This window comes from Lagopus leucura, unplaced genomic scaffold, assembly GCF_019238085.1.
Source record: "Lagopus leucura isolate 7727_CA_CO unplaced genomic scaffold, USGS_WTPT01 Super-Scaffold_1, whole genome shotgun sequence".
In the NCBI taxonomy this organism is placed as follows: domain Eukaryota; kingdom Metazoa; phylum Chordata; class Aves; order Galliformes; family Phasianidae; genus Lagopus; species Lagopus leucura.
This window is the reverse complement of record NW_024962250.1, coordinates 9,629,607-9,655,782: the sequence shown is the minus strand read 5'-3', so window position 1 is coordinate 9,655,782 and position 26,176 is coordinate 9,629,607. Positions and strand designations below refer to the sequence as shown.

Here is a 26,176-nt window from a genome sequence, read left to right as displayed (position 1 = left end):
ATTGAGCCAAACTAAGCCAGAGGAGCTGCCGTGCTGGGCTACAAGATTGATGGCTGCAGGCAGACTCCACAGCGAAGAGACGGATGACTGGTCATTTCCCCGATGCTCTGAGAAACATCCATCCTTGCAGCCATGCTGAGCCCATTCGTGCTCTTTTTGAAAAGAGAGATAAACACAGGCAGCTGGAGGCATCTGAGTGTCCTTCTCCCTCAGAAGGACACAGTTATACTCCTTTGGGTTCCTGGAGAAGGTCGCTCTTTCCATCCCTGAACATCTGGCTGTGGGATTTGCTAACTCTCCCCCCCAGCAATCATCCATCTATTAGAGAACAGTGCAGGGTGGAAGAAAATGGTGAAGAGAATGGTGTGACAACCTCATCAATCTACAGCTACACGCTTGGCTATTTAGTTTTCTTTACACTATTCCTAAAATGGGGGGTGGGGGGGGGGACTGCTGGTATGAAAGAGTGAATTGTGGAAACGGCAACGTGGATTGGAGTAGGTCCTTATGACTATTAGAATGTTGTGCATGTACTAAAGCAGTAGGGAACTAATTAAGATTCAGGATTGAAAGGCAAAACAAAAAAGTTGGATGCACTCTGGTTCCATCTGTAGCACTTGCTGAGAGTTCAGATGTACTCGAGGCTTTATCTTCAGCAAAAGGCTATTTTTTTTTTCCCCCATTCAGACGTTAAAAGAAAGCTCCCCAGAAGAATATGCTGTAAGTATACTTATAGTGCCATCCCTAGTATAGCAGCTTCAGAGGCACAAAGCGCTTAATCCTGACTCTTTCTATTTAGTTAATAGTATCTTTGTTTGCTGATACTGTATTGGTCTATAGCATTGCTCACAGATACAGCCTCTGCATTTCCAGTTCTCCTGCCATGCTGCTATCTCACTTAGGCATTGAACATTACATGGCAGATGTACCCACAGCATCATTTACAAACAAAACATCACTGCAGAAATTCTTACAGCTATGAACTTCACTCTGTCAGAATAGCATATATCTGTAACCATCATTCACAGACATTTCACAAAGCAAATCATGGCAATATAAAGACATTCAGCATCTCTTAAAAATACAAAGAAATGAGCCACTTGTTTAGTGCTTAAATGTAGTTTAGTACTAACTGCATGCTACAGTTTTGAAAATTTGTTTTTTATTCCTTCATGCAATGCTTTTTACTTTAGGCCAACAATAAAAGAATTTTCTCTACAGCTTTGCAGGACATGCATAGGTTCTTAATCATGGCCATATGTGTTCCTAAGAAATCTATCCCATACTTCCCAAGGGTAATTACACACATTCAGAAGTCCATCACAAGAGAAGTTTTCATCTTTTCTCCTACATCAAGAAGCACAGCTCTAGCTGATGTAAATTGTCACTCACTATAGACTTTAATGGAACTGTATACACCTACAGCTGCTAAGATCGTGGCCCTAAATCATCTTGTTAGTTTAAGGGGAAATCATGCTCCAAGTGCAACCTAAGTGAGATCTCTGATCTGGAAGACGTCACATAGAAAAGCCATATGTATCTGTTCTGCACTTTATTCCTCTCCAAACGTGCATTGCATCAACCCTCTCTCTCCACCAAGGTGTTTATTATTGAGAATGGACTTCATGGCAAATGCCAGTGATGTCTGAATTCTAAAGCATAAAATATCTGTAGTTTATTAGGAAATCAAATACAAAACACAGGGAATACAGAAATGATTTGAAGTCCACTAAAAACATGCTTAATACCTTGACAACTGCAAGGGTGCAAAATGTTTACCCCAGAGAATGGGAATAACAGACAAAACATCCACCAGGGAAGGTGGTGGAAGGTGCAGGGATGAGGGAGAGGACACCACCACAATCTTCGTTCTACTGTCAGCAAATCTGTAAGTCTTGGGTTGTAAGATCTCACACTGGACTTTATATTAACATTTATTGCTCTTCACTTTATATATGCACCAGAAAAACTTCACCTGCTAGAATTTTTTTAATATTTCAAACTACAAAACAATTTAATTTGCTATATGCCAGGAGAACAATAAAATTGAAGAAACCTTTTTTAAAAGTCATATTTTGAATGCACTGACATTCTATAATGTTTAAGTAATTCCTACATTAAACAGTGCACACATTCTCTTAAGTGGTAAATCTAGTAGCCCAGTGATTTTATGGGGCTCTATCTTGCAAGATCCTCAGTACTAAATCTGCAAGTTTGGTCCAAACAATTCTTCTATATGTAGATTTGATTTTAAGCATGTGACAAATCCCACTAATTACTTAAAGATCACTCATTCTTAAAGACTCAGGTGCTTTTCTCATCTGGGGTTAGACAGCTTGGCATCTTAGAAGACTAAGCTGTGGGGACATGATCCTATAAAGCCCTGTTCATGTGATTACCAAAGAACTCCATGGATTGATCACACAAACGCACAAAATAGGTCCTACACATTCAATAGAGAATACACATTTCATAGGATCATGCGTCCAGTACACACATCTGAACTGTTCTTGGGTTTCACAGAAGTCTCTTTGCCAACACAGCTTATTGTTTTTAAGGAATTTGTACTGGCAAGAAAAGTGCCAGGAGGTTTGCTGGCAAAGCTGATCAGGTTAAGCTCTAGCTGCAAGCTTGCCACAGGACAGCTTCCCACTGTCCCTCCACTCTGATGGAGAGCAGTTGATTTGTGCCACAAGCGAAACAAAACCACTGGTAGCAGTAGTTCCCCAGGTACCTCCCCCAGGGTCCTCAAAGCCCTTTCTTTCGCAGGCCTGGAGGGGACTGCTTTGGCAACCCATGTCTTTCCCCCCAGCACCTGCTCAAAGAGCGCTGACACACTTTTTCAAAGCCACCTCTTCTCAAAGAAATAATATAATCTTACCCTAAGCTCACCTACAATTCCCCCTTATTAAGGTTAAAAAGTATTTATTTCAGAAATAAATAATTCTAATGGTTACTTAGAGACATCAATGTTAACTTCATAGTAAGGGGATAAATCCCACAGCATTTTCTCTCTCCAGCAGGAATAATGTCTCCTAGAGACACTGCATTCACAATCAGGCTTTGGCAGCTTAGGAAGCACACGCTGAAAAACCTCTTCACAAAGATGCTTCCTAGCAGCCCAATGTGGGTCAAACACAGAGTAGCCAAGAACAGTGGAAGAACAAAACAATGGACTGGATAACACAGAAAGGGGGATAGGGCCACATGTAAGCACCCGCACAAGCAGCCTCAGGTATCTCAAGCCAATACCATCTCAGCTGCCTCCAAGCTTTCCATACACCAGTCAGACTGCAAAGACTCTGAGTTCATCACACAACTGACTCCTTCAATTTAATGGCCTCCTACAGTAATCTAGTTGCCCCAAATCATTTTCAAAATAGCCTGACTCCAAAGTCACCTAACTCCATTTTCACAAATACATTAAACACACCAGTGGAAAAACTACCTTCAAGTGGCTGCCAGGCTTCTGAACTCACAACAGCCTTGTGTGGGGTCACCATGTATAGTCTACGTTCTCACTCTCAGGGACAAGACTCAGAAAGACAAAGATTTAACAGTTTCCAAAATTGCTTTATCTCATTTAGTTGCTACTTCTGCCTTAGCCTAACCACTAACTGCTAGAGCCAGAGGGGTCTGGCTTCAATAGGCAGATTTCAATTGATCAAAATCCAGAGAGGTTCCAAAGCCCAGTGGCTTTTGCAAGCAGCTTTCTCCTAATTATGCAAACTAGCTGAGCCACACCAGAACCACGAGTAAACCCAGGTAATTCATGTGAGCAGTCTTAGCTAATCAACACAGTTCTCACAATAAAACTGTGCATATAAAATACTTGTAGTGACCTGTTCCAGATCCCGCAACTGAAAGAGAAACTATTTACACAAAGTTAATCCTGTTAACTCTAGTAGTGTAACAGCAAAATGGAGCAGCAGCAATGTTTTTGTTTTCTTGGCTGGACTATTTATAGAATATTACTTGGTTTTCTAGAAATGAGTCTGTTTTATACCTGCAAAATCATGAAATCCCATTTGAGGGGAATATACATTCAATTTCATCCTTAAACCTACCGAGCTAAATTAGACTAAGAGCTTTTACCTTAGTACACATGACAACGTTCAGCAAGGACAATACATGAACTAAAGGAAAAGACGGACGTTACCTCAACCATGGCAGTGACATACGGAGTACAGCAGGCTAAGTTGCCAGTGGCCAAAGTGAAGCAAGAAGAGTTTACACTGCACAGAACTTGAGATAACTTCCTAAGGTTTAAGCTGCTCAGCCAGCCTTATGAAAACTGACTCAACAACTCACCTACACTGAGTCTCTTTATTTGTATAAATGGGTGTGTAACAAATTACTTGTTGTCTTGGCCATCATAGTACACATATGCCCAGGTTTTGCACTGGCATTGGTACACTTTCATCAGCAGCTTTGAAAGGCTACATGCTGATGGCCAAAATGCTTACTAATGGCACTTTAAAGGCTTGGCAAGTAGTAGATTACATTCATACATTCCTTTTTATTTAAAGATCTCCCCTATTCCTCCCAAGCTCTCTAAAAAGATTTATTAGCTAACAGTTAGGCACTTCTCTGAAATAGACAAATAAGACAGATGTTTTTAGGACCTTGGTTTTAAACACTGAAAAACTGAGAGAAAATGAAATATTAAAGAGATATTCCACTGCCCTTTGCACGGTACGGTGTAGTGGCAATATAAGTAAGGGGTTGCGTGGCAGAACTTTAAGAAATGAGGAGGTTGGCACCTCCAATGCAGACTGGCAACGGGACAAAGATATTTCATTGCAGGACTTCCTCATTGTGACTTCATGTCAGTGAATACATGAAGAAGGGATAGGTTCTCCGCTTTTCTTAGCGCCACATGAGAAAAGGAAAGCAAACTATCTGGCTAGAGATTCAGATTGCCAAAAGTCCAAAATGTTGGAAGCATTAAAGGGTGGTTCATGAGATGGAATAGAGTCTGGTTACGTGTCCCACATTGATGTGTTTTGTCTTGGTGACAGAATGTTATTTTTTCTAACCTTAATCATAGCTCAGTGTGTAAAGGTCACAGAGCAGCAGCTCTTTCCTGTGGTGCCATGTCCTGCTGTGAACAATCTGAAGGCAAGATTAGTGCAGAATTGGAGCCTACTGTTTTTATCTGTGGCATTGATGAACTCATCTGTAAGCTGCAGGCTTATCTGATGAATAAACACCTACTTAATCGAGGACAATGCACAGGTACTTTGCTGGATAGGAAGCCAAAAAAAAAAAAAAAAAAAAAAAGGCCCAGCAGAAATCAATATTTACCTTGGCATAAGTAAAAGCTAGAGGTGGTAAACAATGAATTTCCCCCACCCTGTTTTCATGACAGATTCCCAATTTGCTAAAGAAATGATCAGAAGAAAAGCTGGGCTGTTAAGGAGGGATTCCTACAGTGCTGATATATGTTCCTTCTCACATGCTGAAGTTTATTATTTTAGCCCTAATTTAAAAATATATGTATCATAATGTAAATCTTCAGTTTGTCCCAAAGAGATAAGAACATAGGTATATTAATGCAACCTGAGGATTCAGCACAGCTACTGTGCAGATGTGCACTGTAACACCACGTGAGAACTGATGCTTATCCACTATCTCTGCCACAAAAATAAGTATTTTTTAACTTCTACATGGGGTACAAAAAATGTTGATGGGAATAGGTGGAAATGAGATCCACTCTATTTCTACCAAAACCTCCAGGACAGCTGTGGGAATTGCACAGTAAAATTCTTTGACATGAATTAAGCAGCATCTTCAAACGTGAACCTCACCACTGTCTACAGTCTCTGAGATTGAGCTATTTGACATCTCACTTAATTTTTGCCAAACATTTGACATAAATACACCACAGAACTGTTATTTTGGCACCCCCTACAAAAAATCAAATCCCATTAAAAAAAAAAAAAAAAAAAAAAAGTTAAAAATAACCTATTCCTGCCAGAGAAGAAAAGTGTTAAACGTTGACTCATGCAGTAGGCTCAGTCACTCTCCTACCCTAGTTTTACAAGCAGCGAGTTCCATTCATTTCTGCAGAGGTGACTCCTGACCTACTTCAGCGTACGTGGACCAGAGTCAGGCCTCGTCCTTATAAAAAGCACACTATTCACTGCTCCCTCTGCTGGCCCTGCAGCACCACCTGCTTCTGCCTGAATACGGAAGCACATACATGCAGAACCCATTTCCAATCCTATCACAGTGAAATATCTAGCAGGTGTAATCAGGAATTACTAAATGAAAAGGAAAAAAGAAAAATCCTAAACTCACAATATCTTAAAGTACTAAAGAGTACACTGTAAAAGATATATATACTCATAGGGAAACAATACTGCTGTCTGGCAATAGTAAACAAGAACTAGCAAGTAATTGCAGAACTAGCAAAAACGTGTAGAAAAGCACTGAAATTGAAAGTGAAGCTGGTCAACGTTAATTGGCCCATCTGAAAAAAAACTTGAAAGGGAAATTCTCATTAGTGTTTTGAATTATTTTTAGGCTCGGATGTTTTTGAGGGACACCGGACATATCAATAAGGGAAAGAGTATGGAACTCAGGAGAACTGAGTTATTTCTGTGTTCTTGGTTTCTACTGGAAACAGCTGTTCCATAAACCTCTGTTTAGATCTTCATACAAGTGATTTATTTTCTTTGCAGTCTATTTCTCCATTTTATAATAGAAGGACTTTCTTTGTATATTTTATATTTGGACTGTATTAACTGCTACAGTGTGCAGATAGTGTAAGACTACTTCAAAATGATCCCCAGGATAGTGGTCTAACAAGTTGCTTGAGTCTCTAGATGCTATCGTATAAATGATAGTAATGCTAATTCTGCTCTGTGCTTTTTAATTTCAGCTTAACATTATCTTAGTGAAGTGCTCCACCTTAAAGAGCACTGATCTCCACGGATAGGCTGAGCATCGTCTGCAAGAGCTGAGGGCACTTGGCACTTCCCACGATAAACACAGTACCTTCTACTGTCAAGCGCAGTCTCTACAAGGTAAGTTGAGATGTGTGGAAGAGATAGTGGCTTATCTGCAAGGAATCCGTTCATTTGTTCATAATCACAGAGGTGTTTCCCAGACTACAACAGATCAGGCATTGTTTAAGGGCCATCTGAAAATCTGGTCTTGATTGAACATGGTCCATCACAGCAAAAAAAAAATATATTTTTGCTTATTTCTACTATTTCAGAGTTGTTAACTGGAAAAAAAATTGGCTATTTCTGCAGTTCAGCTGAACACTACCCAGAGGTAAGTAAGAAGATGAACCCTAACACAGCACAGTCTCACCAGAGAGCAGCACACACAAACTGTACTCCACAGTCACTAAATGGATGGGAACGCTGCCAGCTCTAAGACCTCTCTATCACCTTTTGGAGTTAAAAATCAAAGGGCAGGAATAAACTGGGACGGGAACTTTCCAGCCATATTCTCTACAATTGCATAGCACGTGAAACACTTAAAGTTCTGTGTGCGTGCATGTAGGTACACATCTATATTTAGCCATCTTGTAAAATTGAAGTGGGACACTACCAATTTAAATTCCAGAGTTCGCAGCCATAGGCATCCTGTCTGCTTTCATTTACATAGCTGCAAATCTTGTGTAATACCCAACTGTCAGCAGGGTTTACTGTAGGTAATACCAGTTTCACAATGTTGATACCTGACCCAACACAGAATCATGCTATCACCCAGTACCACAAAACCACTAAGCATGTTGGGCAGAAAGCAATTAAGATTTCAAAGGTGCTTGGGTGTAATCAGGGCATAACCTTTCTTCTATTTCAAAACCTCATCTTTCCAGTGCTCTGATATTACTAAAGGCCAGAACTCTATTGCTTGCCTTTGTGGCACTTGCAATTCAAGGTGATGGTAGCAAAGTTGGAAATCCTGCTCCCTTTCCTGTAAGATAACAGGCTAAGCAGCTCAGTCCAAGTCTCTCTCTCCCATTCCCACACAAACCATACAGAGGATCTCTGCTCTGCTCTTCCTCTCTTAAAAGGCAGGAGAACAACCAGGTAAGGACTGCGTGTGGTAGCACAACCTGCTTTGAGTCCTCTCACTGTTCCAATGCCATGCAAATACCACTGCCCAGTTTTGCAGGCAGCTAGGCTTGCCCAAACTTGGTTAAACAGAATGAGGCAGAGACCTAGTTTCATGAACATATCAACACCTAATAACTTTAGCTCTCTGTAACACCTCACATCCATTACAATGATGAAAACTTGGCTGCTCTTGAGACATAATGTTTGGTTCCAATGATATGAATTGCTACTGAAATACAAATACTAGTTCACATGAAATTAAATGCCAGGAATACTTAGAGTTATTCATAAGGGCCTGATAATAATATTGACTGTATTGTCATTGAGGCAGTTACCATAAGTAAGCTTTGGCAATACTTTATTTCTATCACATATCTATTGGCTATTGGAGTAGGATGGAGGATGCTTAGAGTGTTAACTGCTACTTTGCTAGGGCTATCCATGCACTTAACATAGAATACAGTGGCAGAGGAAAATGGACATGTAAAGGCTGCATCAGCAACCTCTATTCCAGTATTCTGATATACACAGCTTTAGCTGTAACTATTCTTAAAATGGAACACTTCACAAATAAGAGCAACAAATAAAGACAGTAAAAGCACCATGTTCTACTAGGACGAAAGCAGGAACTGACCCCAAGAAAAATATTACAATGCACCTGCATTTTACAAAAAAAGAAAGCAACAACAACAACAACAAAAGCAGGATACTGTGTTGGAATACAATCTACGGGAAACAGAAAACACTGCAACATTTTCTTCATTAAATTTTGGTAATACCAAATATACCATAGCTGCAAAGTACCAACACTGCAGAAGTGTATTGCAACTATAAACCCTGAATTAGTACTACATGTACTTACTAATAAATCTTTAGTATTATACTAATATATACTATTATATATTATACTCCTAAGTTACTAGCAAGACAATACTTCAAGCTCTCTATCAACCAACTGCTGACAAGCTATGACTTACCAAACAAAAATTCTAGGTCTTTTATCTCCCAGATTATCTAGAACTCTTAAACTTCTGGACACAACTTATCTCTGTAGTGAACCTCTCCAAAAGCCCAAACAAGCATTCATATCCTCTTCACTTTCCTCTGACTGCTGGATTAGAAACTTCTGAAGCCAAGATTCTTTTCTATAACTTTGTAATAGAATTTTTATTAAAAATGCATCTGAAAAATAGATCTTAAATGTAAAAATGTTTTACAAAAGTACAACTTAAGAAAAATAAGATTTAGCCCAAATCTGATGTTGTAGAATTGCACTGATTGCATGTATTATATAACGTATAACCAACTCTCAACAGTCTCCTATCCTAAAAACTAGCTACTTCACATTAACCCAGCACAAGCAAGCAAATAGTCATCTACTACTGAGAACAGCTGTAAGTCAAGATGAGGATATCCAAGACCAAGGTACAGTGAAACTGAAATATTTAGATGAGATTCCGTCCAGATTTATTTTATATGCCCTACATCATCACTGTGCTTCTAAGGGATTATAAATCACCATCACCATATCTGCACCCCACACGGTCACCAAATGTTTAACTGAGGAATAAAGAGGTCAGCAGGAGATAGATTCCTAGGTTCAGTGCTAGACTTTATCTCAGTGATCCCCTTCAAAAACGTACAGCATTTCTACAATTCATGTTGCAAATAAATTAAACCTTTTCTTCTAAAATTGTCAAAAGTTACCTTTAAATGAAGTTCCAATGTTTTCTGTAGATCATATACTTTCAAATTCAAGAAAGGAAAAATCCTATTTTGCCTAGTAAGACTACTCCAGATATGCACAGATGGATTGAAATTATTTCATGGTGTAACTGATAAAGAAAGTTAATCACTAGATAGAAATTGGTTGGAAAATAGATTTAAATGGCAGAGCAATATAACTTGCCTTATTTGGCTGCCACTGGCAATGCAACAACAGTAGCACTCTTGAGATGCAGAAGAAATGTTTATAGCAGGGAAAACAACACAGAAGCAGACATGCTGAGGTCTCTTTATCTGATAACTTTGTGGTAATTGCCTTTCATGCCCTGTGGCAAGTAGGATGCACTAATTTGGCATTCAGTGAGTACAGCACAGAAGCATAATGCAAACAAAGAAGAATCTAACTCCACACTACTGCTTTGCCTTACTAAATTACCAAGGCACAACAGCATTTGCAACATCAAAAAAGAGTGAAGTAGAGATTTCTGTGGGTCAACATCATCCTCTTCCTCAAGTTCAGTTTCACTAATATCTGAGTAACCTGACTTGATTTCAATAGTTCTTTTTGGCTGGCTTTGCTATGAGGTCTGGTTCTATCTACTGGCTGAGCTTTCATCCTTAGTCTGCACCCCAACAGAGCAGACATTTCTTCGTTTTGTCCAACTGCCTGCTCACATCTGCCAGCCTGAAGTCTTCAAACACCTGTTTCTACCAACGTCAACAAGAATTTTGCCTCTGATTTTACTGGGTTTACAACTTGTCCATTTACTGCTTCTTTCTTCCTTTTCATTCACCACTGCACAGAAGCAAAGTTATCAATATTGCTGTGTACAGCTCAGTTCCCAGACGCCTTTTTTCTGTCAAACAGGTTTATTTTTAAACATTCTTAATTTACGTTTTAGAGATTTCCTCTATTTTTTAAACTGGTAGTGTCTCACCTCTTAAAAACCACATACAGCTGTGCTCTCCCTCTTTCTCGTAACAGCTGACCCAAAGACAGCAAACCTTTATTACTAACTGCAGGGAAGAATGCACAACACTACTTTCTTCCTGACAGCTGCAGTTCCTCCACATCTGCTTTACAGTCACTCGCTCAGCATCCAGATTCATCACTTCATACAGCTTAATTGTGTGGGAAGAATACCAAGGACAATAACAGTGAAAGAAGAATAGACTAAGGTACACACATAGGTATACACACATATACAAATGTGGCATAATTTTCACCACATAATAATCTTTGCTAATTCTTATTTCCTGTTTCAGGAAATAGATTTCAGGTCACACCCCTGGTCCCTTTATGATAAATCTTTTCAGTGTAACATTCTTCACACACAGTGGTCTCCACAAAAACTAGTTGGCAGATGCCAGAGGAAGATTATGTATTAATAACACACTGAGGCAGTAAACAGCAAAAAACCTGATCATTCACATCCTTATACATTTATTTGTGGATGCCCAGGATTCACTCCTACAGAAGGTAAATTCAGCTCTCATTTCATTTAGCACAAGCCATCCACATTTCTGCTAGGCATGAGTTAAGTACAGAGTTTAGTGGTTACTGTTACAGCAAACTGAGTTAAGGTGCAATAAACACAAAGAGAAATGGATGGAGAGGGACAAAGATGGAGTCCAAGGTCTAAATGCCAGGTTTGCGTGTATGCCAGCTGCTCTGCAGCACAGGAGAGAGAGAGAGGCAAACAAATACGTACCAGGTTTAATTTCCAGCAGCTTCAGCCTGGAATCCTCAGGAGGATGCAAACGCCTCTTTTTGCGCCAGCAACGTGCCGGGTATGTGTACAGCTGACCTGGGGCCAGGCCTGAAAATTAAAGGCAAGAAATAAAACAATCATATTTCAGTCTGTAAACCACAAAGCACTGTCTCTAGCATCTTTTCCCTTGTCCTTTCGGTGTCTCTTGTTAGAGGACTCAATCGTGCAAACTGTGATGCAGAACTATGCACTCAAGGTATCCAGCACTCCGGAGGCTCCTTGGCACCTCTAGGGATCAGGCCTACAGAGAATCTGGGTCTCACTCATACACTTCACTCAGCTCACTGAAACCAGAGCTGCACATAAATAATTTGTGATTCCTTCAGGGTAAATAGAATTTCAGCCTCTCTTGGGTCACAGGGAGATGTCTCCTCCACGGGCAGAGAAAGTGCCTTGGGAGAGAAGAGATGAAGTTCCGACACACAAATCGTAAGGCCCTGGTATGCAGACCAGCTCAGAAAATGTCTTCTGAGTGAAAGCAAACAAAAAATCCATGAGGTCTGGCTATTGGGACTTTATATTTTTGCTTGAATTCTGGACTTTTGATTAAAAAGAGATCCTTTATTCTGGATATTACCTTCCTCATGCCCACATCCTGAATTAAGGAGGAAATACAGCAGTAATGTTTATATTACTGCATGCTCCATTGATTCACATTTGGTGTTGCTGGCCTCTGAGCTGCCCTGGCTCTCATGATAGGCATCCCTTAGCCAACGCTCAAGCTATGCTTTGTTCTCCTGTATTCAGGACACAGCAGGGCCCTGTGAATGCACTGCTACTAAGAACACAGAAGCACACTGACAAGTTACTGCCCCAGTTACTCTTGATACCCAACAAGATCCAGAAATGCTGGAAGAATGTTGTTCTCGCCCCTGCTTCCATCGACCTCTCTGTCTGCCACTTCTGCTTTTACTCTTCTGCCTTCTGCTGTTATTCCTGAAGGGGCTACTGTGCACAACTGAAGTTCCAACCCCACTGCCCTCAGAAAACAAGTAAGTCCACGTAAGAGAGAGGACATTACTAATGTTACCATATCTGAAACAGTACCAGCAGTAAACAGCTGGACATCATTAAGGCAGCACGAGTAAAGCAAATCAGTTCAAGAACAGCAGGATGGCTTGCTCTCTGCCATTCCCTCTGAGACAGCCCAGAGAGCATATCAGCTCTGGAACAAAGCTGATTCATTGAGTCAGATGCAGATAACACAAGAAAAAAGACAATATACTGTCACTAGGAAAAAAAAAAAAAAAAAAATAAGAGACACGCATACACCAAATTTATTCACCCTAGGGGTATGGGCTAATCACGTTCTGCAAGCTTTTGGCTTGAAATAGTTGAGCTGTTGGAGGTGCCAGTTCAGACTTCTATGATTTCCACCTGCTTCCTAGCCTTGGTGCATAAATGGAGCATCTACATCATACTGCCTGGGTTTGGCCAAATGATGGAATGTTCGCAGAGGTCCGGGCTGCCCGAGGTCACAGTGCAGGCCCAGGGCTTTGCACATCCTCTTTTGTCACTGCACAGATTCCTAGGCATTATGCCCAACACAAGAAGGATGCGTTTTGGTGAGCAGCACATGTGACTGTTTTAAGGATAAAATGTGAATAACCAGTACTTCTGCAGTGCTTGACACGTTTCTACATGGCATTTTGCAAACATTAACCACTGCAAACAATTGCTATTATGGTGGGGTGGATTGTGGATTGTGCCTGCTCTGATGTGAGTCATTAAAGAGGTGGAGGCAAGATGCCTCACCCTTTCACAGTAGGTTTTGTTCAAAAATTTGCTCACAGCATTGAAAAGCAGGGTTGTTAGGCTAAGGAAACAGGACAGAGAATCAGCCTTCCATTGCACAGACCTCCAGAGAGGAGAGATTTGAATGAAGTGGGCACCATTGCTTTGAACATTTCTCCCAGACAGAGAAAAGCAAGGATCCACTGCAGTTTTGAGATAATATCCATTAACATGGGTTCAAGTATTGTGAACTCACATATGAATTGCAATTCTGGATTCAGCCAAGACACTGAATGCCAACTGCAAATGCTGAAATGCCAATGAGAAACACAGCAGGTATCCTTGAATAGATGAAAGTGGAGAATTCTCCTCCCTTGGGGAAATGCAGCCCACTCCAGGTGGCAGATAGGCTCCTAAGTTCTTCCAACACCAAAATCCATGGTTGTGGAGCTTTTTTTCCCCATTTGCCTTTAGACAGTATTTCAGGTCAGGGATACTAAATGAGAGGGAAGCCAGCACACAAGACAGATACCAAGAAGGCTGGCAGAGAATTTCTGGAGATGTTCAGGTCTCTCTATTCCTATTTGCAATATCCTTGCTCATTAACACACAGCCATCCAGTAAAATAAGACAGATATCAAGCCTCATCTTGATTCAAACTCATTAGATACTATCTTCAGTCCTCTGCCCTGACACCTATATGTCTCCATACTGCCTCACGTGAAGCGTGGACCATCGACTGTTTACACAGAGGAGAAGCAATAAAAAAAAGGGTCTGTTCTGAACAGAATCTAGCCCCTGCACAGTTGATCTGGCAGGGCATATAGAAATAACACTTATGCATGTCTTACTGTCTTGTCTTCAGTCCTAGCTGAGCTGTCTCTCCCTCTGGGGCCTTATAGGGCAACCAGAGAAGGTTCCAACCATTTGCTTATAGAGGAAATAGCAGAACCTGCAGTGAGTTATGTTGTTTATCTCATTAGTGTAGGAGAGCCATAACTCAAAGCTCTTGTGAAAGGCTGGGGGAGGAGGAGAGAAGAGGGAGGGAGTTATGTGCAGTATTGTGTGAAATTAACCCTGAACTGTTTATCATGAAATGCAGTTTTCTGACTCCTTTAACAAAGAGGATGGTGAGAAACCAGGTTAATAGACTGAGATCCCAACTCTCCTCTGTTTTTCAAACTCTCTGTAAAAGAAAATAGTTCCTGGAGCTTTGCCATTTGTCTTTATGCAGTTTTTCATGTTATGGATAGTAAATGGCAATGAACATAGCACACAAGATGGATACTACGGTGGCTGACAAAGAATTCTTGGAGATGTTCAGTATGAGCATAAGTACAATGTCTATAGCCTGAAAACAGGGACGCTAAAACTAAACAAGGATGCTTTGACCCACCATAACGATACTACAAGAAATAGATGATGCAAAGAGACCCAAGGGAGCACTAAAAGGGCTAATAAAAATCAAGAAAGAGGAAAGCAAATATGGGGGAGGAGGACTGCTTCATTTTGCACTGATTATTCTAAATTAAAATAACAAAAGCATCAGATTTGGTGGCTGCAACAAATGCAGAAAGCCTGATTCACTTAAGACTCTCTATGAGGAATGTTCTACCATTAGTTCCCACTGGAGCCACTGACTCTTTTGCAGGGGAAGCCACAGAAAAGTTCAGTATCAGAAGTGAGCAAAAAGATTTGCACACTGCATTTGCCAAACGTTGTCCAGAGAACTAGTGACAGAGCTCTTGGCTCCTGGTGTGATGCTGTAACTCTTCTAGGATGATTTCCTCTCTAAGTGCAGAGACACCAATGAGACCTACACAATACTATGTTTGCTTATCTTTGTAGCAAGCGCTCTTGCCAAAACATCATTTGTGTATATAGTGGATGTATACGTGTTTATTACTGAGCTCACAAGGCTTAAAAAGCAGCACCTTACTCATAACCTGATGTTACAAGAACAAAAATTGCAGAGCCAAAGTGATTAACCAAAAAGAAAAAATAAAAAAGGAGAAAAAAAAAAAAAAAAAAAAAAAAAAACAAACTTTTGAAAAAAAAAAAACTCTTAGGAATTAGGAGATTTTAGATTTAAAAAAAAAAATTTAATGTGGTCATAAACCACATTTAGCAGTCTCAGATTACTGAAGTAGTTTTGGCAGCTGAGATATTCTTAGGATATATTTAACGCTGGTAAAACACCTGCTGTCTCCTGCAACAGAAGTGGCTGCATTTTGCTACATCTTTCTGGTGGTACTGCAAGACCATAGAACACCTACTTTGAGTATTTTAGGAACAGGAGCAGCGCAAAGATCTGTCCCTCTATCCTAGATATGTCCCTTCCTATCCTAGGAAGCATTTCAGATAAGCACCCTTCAGAGGCATGAGTTGCTTTCCTAGTCTGCTCACAGGAGGGGAGGCAAGTGTCCTTTGTGTTCCTCCTGCTACAGCTGCAGCGAGTTAGCCAGTGGAGGAGGTAACAGCAGCCTGCATCTATCCACAGTTCCAGGTTGGATTTTTTGTTTTCTTTTTTTTTTTCCAGTATGGTTTACAGGAATTGACAAGGATATGTGCACATGATCAGTGCCTGTGTACACTTGACCCCTTCCTACCTGGATCTCCAGTATGCACTGGGGAGGAGGGGGGAAGAAAAAACACAAATCCACTCCTGTATTGTCAGAAAATTCATGCCTGTGCTAACTGTGGATCAGATACTCAGCCATACTCCAGCAAAATTTTCACTGGGTTTCAGGATTTCTGTTGAAGTAACATCAAGCCTTTGAACCGGTGATTGTCCTCTGCTTTCAAAACAAGGATTTCAGATGGATTTATTCTAACAAAGGAAAGACTGACCAAAGCCTGCTAAACTAATGGTGGCCTTTCCCCCATTGGAAAGAAACTTAGCCAAAGGTCTTTGAGGATGTATATTATTTTTTTTCTGCAGCTGAGAAAACTGAGACTCCAGAGCTGATATCCAAACTTGTCCAAAATAGAACTAGAAGTTTACCTACATTTCTAATCATCAGAACAAAGTCCATTCCAGTTGCTGGACTCTCCTGTATTTCACCTCCACTATATGTACTTCCTAATGCAACCCTTTATTTTCAGCATTCACCTGAGACTTCCACCTCCGCTTCTCCACCCTGAACATAATTTCAATCCTGCTTAGAACAGGGCATTGTGCCTTCTACAGACTGGGATCAATAGCATTAGAAGAGCTACAGTGATACAGTCTTAGAAACTACCATGTCAGGCACTTCTTCGGGTAAGAGAGAATAATTAGGATCAGCTCTCTGCAGTTACCAAAGGAAATCCCCCGCAGGCACAGAGGTTTAGGCAGCTTCTCTTCTGCGTGGCCTGTAGCAGGTTTGAGTTTCTATTAATTAAATCCCATGGGGGCTCAGTGGCCAGACCTCCAGACATGCGCATGCACACACACTGCTACCAACCTGGTCCCCTGTGCCGCTTCTCCATCCAGATGTAGCAGTTGTTCTGAGCAACTCCAGTCTGTGAGTCCAGGAAGGGAAGGCGAACACTCCGTTCAGCACACAGCCGGGAGTTGTAGCTGCGACAGTGCTCAATTGCTTCTTTGTAGAACTGGTCCCCAAGTCTGCCAAAAGAGACAGGGCGGAGATTAGAAAAGGTTGCTCTTCCCCTCAAACAAGACTAGGGAAAAGGGGGCATACGGTTGGTTTATTCAAACTGACAACCACAAAAACTTCCCCTGAACATGTGAAAAGCTGGCTGACACCATACGCTACCAAAGCAGATCATGCAGAAACTGTCATCAAAGGACGATACTCTTAGAAAACAGGCACAGATCTTTTCAGCAGGCACAGCTACTGGATGAACAAATGCTGCAACCACACTGGCCCCCGACCCAGCGCCATGCACCACGTACACAGCAGTGACCTCATTCTATTGTCTTTCTTCCCCTGTAGTTTGTAGTCCAGCAAAGTCAGTACACCAAACGTGTCCATTTTGTGCTATAGCAACTCCTACAGTACTGTGAACAACCAAAAAGCCAGACAGGTTTAGAAGAACTTAAATCCAGCATTTCTTAGTTCAAAGAACCTAAAAGAGCAGAAGACACAGTCTTCTTATTGTTGTTTCTGAAGCATGAAAACACACCCTTTAACAGCTAGAGCCATGTCTGCAACGCTTACACTAGATGTTTCCTCTCCACCATTCCAGAATTTTCCACAATTGGGTTTAAGGCACCAACAGCAGCAGGCTACAACAGCAGCTGGTAAGATCCCGCATGGCAAATCCTTTGTTCTGGAGCCCAGTGGGAAGAACCAAGCTAAAGACAATGTCACTTGTTTCATAAATATTGGTTCAAAAATTCTGTAGGATCTTCAAATTCCCTTGAGAAAGGTTTAAAAACTCTGCCTGCTGGAGATTACCAAAATCCTCCCTCCAAATTGTTCTAAACAGGGAAAAGCATCAAAGTAGAGCTACCCTAAGGACACAAAGCAGCTGTCATGCTGGAGCAAGTAGGTGGGCCATGCTGCTGCACCTCATTCTTGATCTATTGTCAAGGTGAAATTCAGTCGTGACATGAATAGCTAGGAAAGCTACCCATCAGGGGTAAGTTCATTAGAAAAAAAGGAGCAGAATGAGATACAGCTTAACTTGTACTGACTCCAATATTCATTAGTGTGCAAAAAGAGTATAACACACAGCAAGGGAGCTGGAGGGATGCACACACAAAGATAAAAGAGGCTCCCTTTGCTGTTCTGTTTATCCACTACCCCCCCTTCCATAGGCACAACTGCCATTTTAAAAGTGTACTCCTTTTGCACGCCTCTAAATGCCAAACTGGTGCAAATCACTATTTTGCTGTGTTTGACAGTCTGATACACATTTTTTATGTCACTTGTCATTTCCACATCATAACGTTCATGGGAGCAATACTCTTTCTCCATGGGCCGTATCGGTACACTATCTTTTTGTTGATAGGGGCTGATATCAGAGACTTACTGAAGAACAAAAAAACAGAGGCAGGAATCTCTGGCTCCTCCTTCTCATTTCTGATAACCAGTTCTCAAGTGTCAAGTCACCCAATCGTGGATAAAGTTAAGAGATTTGATGAATCTTTCTTCTGTGAATGTATTCAACTGACTTCACCCCATCTTTATTTTTCACACCTAAACCATGGTGGGGCAATGAGTTCCAAAGACAAAATATTACTTATGGGGAAAAAGAGCATTTTCTTGTGTTTTAAGCCACATCTCAATTATTCACAATTACAAGTCCAAAAGTCCTCCACAAAGCTGCCACCAGGTTACTTCTGTAACAGATGCAGGCAGACCAGCATGCCAAAGCTCTAGGTGTGGAATGAGCACCACGGACTGGTGATGTCTGCTATGTTCATTCATGATGCAATGATTTCAGCTGCTGCATTTCAGAACATCCAGAAGGGAGAAAATAAGACAGTCCCCAACAGGCAAGAATTACACCTGGGAGCCAGTGCACCTTTTGGCTACATAGATTTTCCAAAGGTTGTTAAGCTGTTCCATACAGCACGTGCCTGTTTGAATTTAGCATCTTGCAGCCCTGTCCCTGACCAGTGAGCACCAGTCCCAGGCAGCGACTGGTGTAGAGGGTCTGGAAAAGAGAGCTCTGAGCTGCACAAGAGGACTGAGCTGTGGGAGGTGGCAGTGCAGAGGGATGCCTCTGTGTGGTGAGGTTACAAGAACTGTGGCCCTCAGCTTTCGTCACAGGGCCACAGTTCTTGCAACTTCACCACACCTCTGGATGCAGAATCACCCACAATGACCTCAACCGCATTTTTCCATTAAAGACAGCAGAGGAAGGAAGGGGGGCAGGGGAAAGAAGAAAAGATAAGCTGCACTACTATACAAAGAATATGGCTAGGAAGAAATGAACCTTATTAAAAGCTGTAATTAAAGTCATACACTTGTGTAATCAAAATCAGTAACAAGGAGACTCCAGCTGATCAAAGATTAACAGCTCTTTCCTCAAACGCTTCAGCTTCCGCAGAGCTAAGTCAGATTCCCCTACATTAAGCCAGGGATGCTCACAAACTCCAAGGAGAAAGGAAGAGCACAGCTGTGTGATAACAAACTGTCACTGCTGCACAGGTTTCTTTATGCCAAAAATTACTCCATTCATTAGAATATAAACCTCACAAAGCACACTTATTAAAAAAAAGAAAAAGACATGTCAGAAACCCAGATACAACATCTGGCCAGAGATGACCGCACTTTCCACCTTCTAAGACTGAAAGTAACTATAAATCTTTGAGTGATAAATATTTGGCTTTCAGTGACACCATCAAGTAGGGTGTAAGATTACATTTCAGATTTTTTAAGTAGGAGAAAAGGGGTTTTGAGAACCCAATGTGTTTAACGACCAGAGAAGCTGCCAAGTTAATGTGTCAAATTCATTCTTCACACAATTATGTACTCTTAACTGTTTCATCACATTTATTTTAAGGATCACAAATACACACCTTTTGCCTTAGAGAAAGATAACAATCTAGGATAAGCATTTAGTCACCACTGTACTTCAGGAAAGCTTGCTTTAGCTCCACTACAGTGAGCACAATCAAGAACTCACCTCCTAACTATTCACTGGGAAAGCCAGTACTCAAGTACTGCACCACTGAGGCTTTGTCTTGAATTTAATTCTGAATGGAATTAAAATAAAAAGAACAAACAATCAAATACTGGAAAGCAAGGAAACTGTATTTCCCTAGGACAGTCATATCCCTGTGGAAAACAGCTTCCCTGCAACTACTTCTGGATGTTTGGTTGTTGTTTTCCTTTACCACCGTTTTCTTCACTACAGTAAATCTCATTCTAAACTTCAGTTCCCATTTTGAAGGAACTTTTGATTTTTTTTTTCCTTGTTTTCTACGTGGTGTTAAATATTCAAACAGAGTATATTCTGTGTTACGCAGGAAAAGTAGAAAGTGGTATTAGGAATGGTGCAGAAAAGACCCTATTGCACTGGTCACTGTAGAGTCACAGAGGTGGGATAAGACTCAGCTCCCTCCCGGACGATTTACAGTGGAAGTGGAGAACAGTCAAGGGTGGGGATAAGACCGGTGAGCACAGGAGGTCAAGTGGAACCCAAACAGATCAGCTGAGTTTGAATGAAACACATGAAGAGAAAAAAAAATAAACAGACATTAATAGTGAAAAGTGTATCATACGTCAGAAAAATTAATGATCTGGTGTTACAAGCTTCTTAGTTTTCCCAAGTTGTGTTGCCAAAGAAGACTTACACTTCATCTCCTGAAAAAATATCTGTAAAAACTATGGGGAATTTCTGCATTATTTTCATGAAAAGTATGTATGACTCAGTGCTGTGCTGTGACTGACTGCAAGGGTCAATTCTTCCCTTTGGACATGGGAGAGACAGGTCACACTGACTTGTCTAGATTTATATTCACAATACAAAATCATCATCATCATCATACACATAGATTTCAACAGTGTTGGGAGAAAATCAAGGAGCAGACAAATTACTGTTGGTCAAGGGATGCAAATCACACTGAATATAGCACAACTGGAAATACAAAATGAAGTTTTCAGCACACTGCAAAAAGAACACAAATGAAACCCTGCAGGTTTCTGCCAAGTGAAACCCTGAGTGGACCAATGCAACAGGTGACACTGCTGGGATACATGCAAGTTTTGCTTTTACATTCCAGCCACAGGACACTGAAATAACTCGGTTCTCACTGACTAATAAAGCTGTCCCAGTTGGAAAAGAACAGCTTATGCTGTTAAAAATCTGCAAAATTGCATATAAGCATCCATTTTCAAGAGGAGTCTTTCTCCACTGGGAGAGAGGGACTCTATTCTGGTGGAAAGGGGTGGTACCAGAACTAAACAACTGGCTTGGAGCAGTAGAAGTGCAGTCGGAGTGAAGCAAACACTCTAAGAACTTGAAGCATGGCAGCACTTGGGTGCTTGGCACAGGAATATGAGGCTGGTGCAGACCTGTGCAGCTTAGCAGGTAGTCTCCAGCAAAAGAGATGTACTAAGATGGAGGAGCAACCCCTGAGATTTTCATTAGGTCACTGTCTTTTTAAATGTTAAGAAACAGAGGTTTTCTAACAAGGAGTCAGGCCACCTTACGACAGTCAGTGAAGAACCTTTTTTTCCTCAACCTTTGTCTCTGCCTAGACTACAGGATTTCTGAGCAGACTCTGACATACTGCTTCTTTTTGTACAGTACCTAGTGACATCCTTCTGCCTAGGCATGCCTTAAACCATAACCAACAAGTACTGGCCTGGTCTATACGCCCATCCTATAACAATAAGGACCAAGAACTACACTTTAGGACAACAGTTTCAGAGCTCCTCCTGTTTATGAGGGCCCAAAAAGAGGCAAACCAGCTCTCCACAATCCTCGTCTGCAAAGCCCAGGCTACCTGAGTGCATCACACCTTCTTAAAAAGCTGCAAAATAGGAAGCATCTAGGTGCATCCTTCCTTCACTGCCTATCACGCTTTAGATTAGAATCTAGAAAAGAAGAGGACTCAGTAAAGACGTGTAACCATACTTTTAGCCTCCGGTCTTACATTTAAAATCATTTGACATTGCGATTTTGAATCGGAAATCGTTCTTCAGGATCACAGCCACTCAGTTTCAAACTGGGCAAGATCTGGGAAGCATGGTGGGAAACAAGCAAAGAAATGCTGAGTCAGAAGATAACCCAGACTCTCCTTCCCGAGACATTCATGAATCAGCCTGGAAACAAAGCACAAGTGCAGTCTTGGGCCTCCTCACAAAGATAAGCAGGGACAAGGGAGTCATGCACCCAACCTATCAGCTGCCACTGACACAGCAGACCATGAGGTACCACTGACCAACCACACGTCCTGGCAAGTGCTGCTGAGGCTTGCACCACGCTGGCTGTACAAGACTCTTCCAGCAGACCCCACAAGGCTGCTGTCAGGTCACTGCTGGTCTCCGTAAGCCTTGAGATGAAGGATGCCACAAAGTTCAATTATTCCAACTCTTCTATTTAATACCTACGCAAAACCTCCAGAGAATAGGATGAAGTGATATGGGTAGCAATGTAAGCCACATTATGTTGATGACACAAAGCTTTATGTATCCTTTCCCCCTTACTCATTCAGCACTCTTCCAAGACCTCTCAGCATTGAGAGCAAGGATATTGTGGTTGGCGCAGGTAGAAGCCGTAAGAGAGAGCAGCAAGGATGGCTGGAAGTGGTAAATGTTGCAAACTGTGAGCTAATAATACTTACTATTCAAAGACAGGCTAATGTGGACAACCTAATAGACTCGATCATCAAAAGGGCCTCCCTTTCTCTCTCTCTCACTCCAGTCAGCATAATTCTGTTTCCAGGTGGTGGTCTGGCTACGCTCACATGTTTTCACATCTAGACTACTATGATTTTCTGCCTTAAGCCAGATGAGCAACAGACACAGCTAGTTGCAAAAGTGTGGTGCCTACTACACCACGAAGCAAGTCTAAGAGATCAGTACACCCCAGTCTGCACTCATCCATTTTCCTCATGCACTCAAGCACTGATGTTTGGGGGTTTTTTTGTTTTGGTTTGGGTTTTTTTGTGCAGTGGGATAAGCTCAAGCCATTTGAAAAATTTCTTCTTTCTGGAGCAGGAACAGCATATACAACTGGAACTCTGTGCTTAGCAGAGCACAGCATCCACCAGTCTCCTGCAGTGCTTTTAGACAGCACAAGCTCACAGCTTGGAGCATCCTCGCAGAGGAAAGAACTGTGCTCACTGCTCATGCTCACATTACATTGCAAGATGGTAACAGTCATCCAAAGAGAGAAGAGAAAATACGGCATATACAGAAAGTATCAGACCATTGTTAAATATTAAACAGCACTGGCTGGGCCCAACCTCTATGTGTATTCTGCATTTTCTAATATATGGGCAGCACCTAAACTCTACAATCATATACCCTTTGCAATTTCAGAGAGGTAGGATAACAAGATACAACTGAAGAACAGAATGACTTGAATAATGTTAGGTGAAGCATAAGAGATGTTCAAAATCCTACCACAAGCTCCAAGAGTGAGGCAGAAAGTACATGAACGTGTGAATTCCATTTTCTCATAGTGGTCAGTCAACACTGTCACTGCACAACATCCTCTAATGATGTAGTGTGTGAATGTGAGTGAAGGCAAAACAGGATTTCCAGATGGAACACAGAATGACTCAGACTTTCCAGGCCTTCATATTTTAATGTAAACTTGACTGTTTTATAAAGACCCATGTACATGTACCCCTGCCTATCCTAAACTCTCCAAGAGCTAGAGCTCATACATCTGTTTCATTCCTGTACATATCAGACAGTTGCACCTGATGCTCATAAAGAGATCTGTACAACTTTCCCAAGCATGGGAGTCAGAGAAAGAAAAACAGTACTAGCAGAATTATTTAAGTAGCAGATAAAAAACACAAAATGGACCAAAAAGCAGGATACAGACTCAAGCAAACAATGATGCTCAACAGACAAACACATGGTAAGATTCGTAAGAACAGGTAATGGCTTTCTGTGGAAGAAGTGATACAGCCAGGTGAAAACAGAAAAGCTGTCAAGCAATTGTTCAAAAGGACTGTGCCAGGTGCACAGACTGTATGTGGTGCAAGAGATCAGGAGCCATTAGACAGTCAACAGCACATTTCTGAGTCAGCACTGGCACAGCCCAGTCGCTACATGAGTCAAAAAGATCCTTGAGCTGCAAGTCTAGGTTCAATCCTTGATCAATGAAAAAACAAAGTGAGATTTTGCAGCATTCTCCTCCAAGCACTTGCAGCAGTCCATTGCTGAGATGTAGAAGGAAAAGGAATCCTTTTTGTCTGGCATTTATCCACAGACTTCCTCTTGGTGGGGCAGAAATCCCTAGTGGCAAGTTAGGGCCAGGATCTACCAACTTCTCACTTATTGAATCATGGTGTGAAGCTGAATCGTAACAGAGAGCCTGGCTTCACTGTGTGAGCTGAATTCACTACTCTGAAAACAGTCTCACACTGTAACTTAATTCAGTGTGAAACTATAGATATCTCATCCCAAAAAAAAAAAAAAAAAAACCCCAAAAAAACCTGTCTCTGAATTAAGATGACAAAAAGTAGGCAGAGCTTACAGTGTAGGTGAAATTGATCTGAGTATGTATCATGGAAGTACAACAGCTCTGTCAGCATTTCCATTTAAAGAAAAAGAAACATCAGTATAAGCTAACACTGTCAAGAGGAGCATGGTACATCCGAGGACTTCACTCACAATAGCTTGCAGGCCACATCTGGCTTTAGAGTCATGGGCTTCTGCAATCTCTATTCAGGGGGGAGAATCAGAGCTAGAGGTGTTCATTTTCTCCTGCAGTTGCACACAGCTCCACACAAGACCCACAGCAATGTTCTGCTCTCAGGACCAAAAAGACTCAATCACTATGCCCAGCATTTAACATGCACTGCTGTTGACTAGATATAACAGGTATGACACAAGATGAAGTGTGCTCAGGTTACCTATTTCAGAAGATAAATTCCTCAGCCCTATTCAAATATACAGGGCTGTGACTGACTGCAGTATTGTAATTTGTCCACTTCTCCTCTTAGTTTTCTTCCATTTCCATGGAGAGATAATAGCAGCAGCTTCCATGTCATACAGCAAATCATCTAAGGTATTTCCAGAGTCAGACATTGCATACAACCTCTATTAGAGTCAGCAGAGTGACCAATTAGGTTAATCTCAGAGGCAGACTCCCTGGGGATATCTCAGAGCAACTATTCTTTCTCAGGCCAAGGTTTCTGTTTTAAAGAGACACAGCATCATCCAATTAAAAGAACAGCAGGTGAGAAAGGTAATAACCCAGACCTCTTTCTGTGTCTGAGGACAGTAGTCAGAATTCAGCTTGGTCCCAACCTTCCCCAAAAGGTCAAAAATTCTCTCCAATTACTAAAAGAATGAACTAATAAAAACTTCAGCAGTGGTATTAGATTGGACATGACAACATCCAAGGGATTTTAAAAAGATATTTTAAAGATTTCAGCTGCTGGCACTTGGGGCCACCAGACATCTGTTTAGCTTTGTGCATTCATGGTTTTAGAGTCCAATATAGTCCAAGACAAAGTCCATTCATTCAAATCTCCATTCTGATATCCCACACTTGGCCTGTCTTCTGTATTCGTACATCTAGTAGAAAGATGAATTAGTAAAGCCCACTATCTATTACTTGGCCTGGCTCCTGAGAGCCACGAAGTGAGTGTTCTGCAAATGACTATGCTTGGACTCCCTCGGTAACTTCAGTAGCTCACCTGCAGAACAGGGTAACGCCCAACACTTACTTTGCTAATAAATCCTTCAGATTGCTTTAGGCAATATCTGTACTAAAGGATTCTCAGACCATGAAGAGGCATCCTCTTCTAGTTCTAGCTGTGCTGGATAAAAATATTGCCCCTTCCCACCCACCTTGCTGCTTTTTACTGCACATCTCCTACAGCTTACTACACCTGCACAATCTACCAGTAGCAATAACTGTGCAAGTGCTCCCTGATCCATTTCAGCGTGGCCACTCCATCTCTGAGTAAACCCAGCTGGCATTGCCTGAAGAGGCTGAGAGCAAGCTCCCACAGCCCCAGTTGCCACCAGAGGAGGTCTCCAACAGTACAACCAGCTGAGTAAGGTTTCAAGCAGCACAATTGTTTGTAGTGGGAAGAAGCCCATCCACAGCAGCAGCAACTGGAGCAGGGCTGTTCTGACACCCAGGCAGCACAGCCCTCCAGGGAGACACAGCACATATAAAAGGGAAGTTTTTCCCTACCACCACAATTACATCATCTGCCCACATGTCACCAGCTAAGCTGACAATAGCATTCCTCTCCATGCATCTCCATGT

The 26,176-nt window shown here is 41.5% G+C and overlaps 1 protein-coding gene across 6 annotated transcripts in view; it reads right to left on the bottom strand.

The window, feature by feature from the left end:
* DPF3 (double PHD fingers 3) overlaps positions 1-26,176 on the bottom strand; it is a 157,132-nt gene that overhangs the window by 71,745 nt on the left and 59,211 nt on the right. For all 6 annotated transcript variants that reach the window (XM_042870297.1, XM_042870305.1, XM_042870326.1 and 3 more), the window contains 2 exons: positions 16,756-16,916; positions 11,516-11,623 (listed from right to left, as the gene is read on the bottom strand). In XM_042870297.1, the coding sequence (XP_042726231.1) occupies positions 11,516-11,623; positions 16,756-16,916 (269 nt within the window). The remainder of the gene's footprint in view (positions 1-11,515; positions 11,624-16,755; positions 16,917-26,176) is intronic.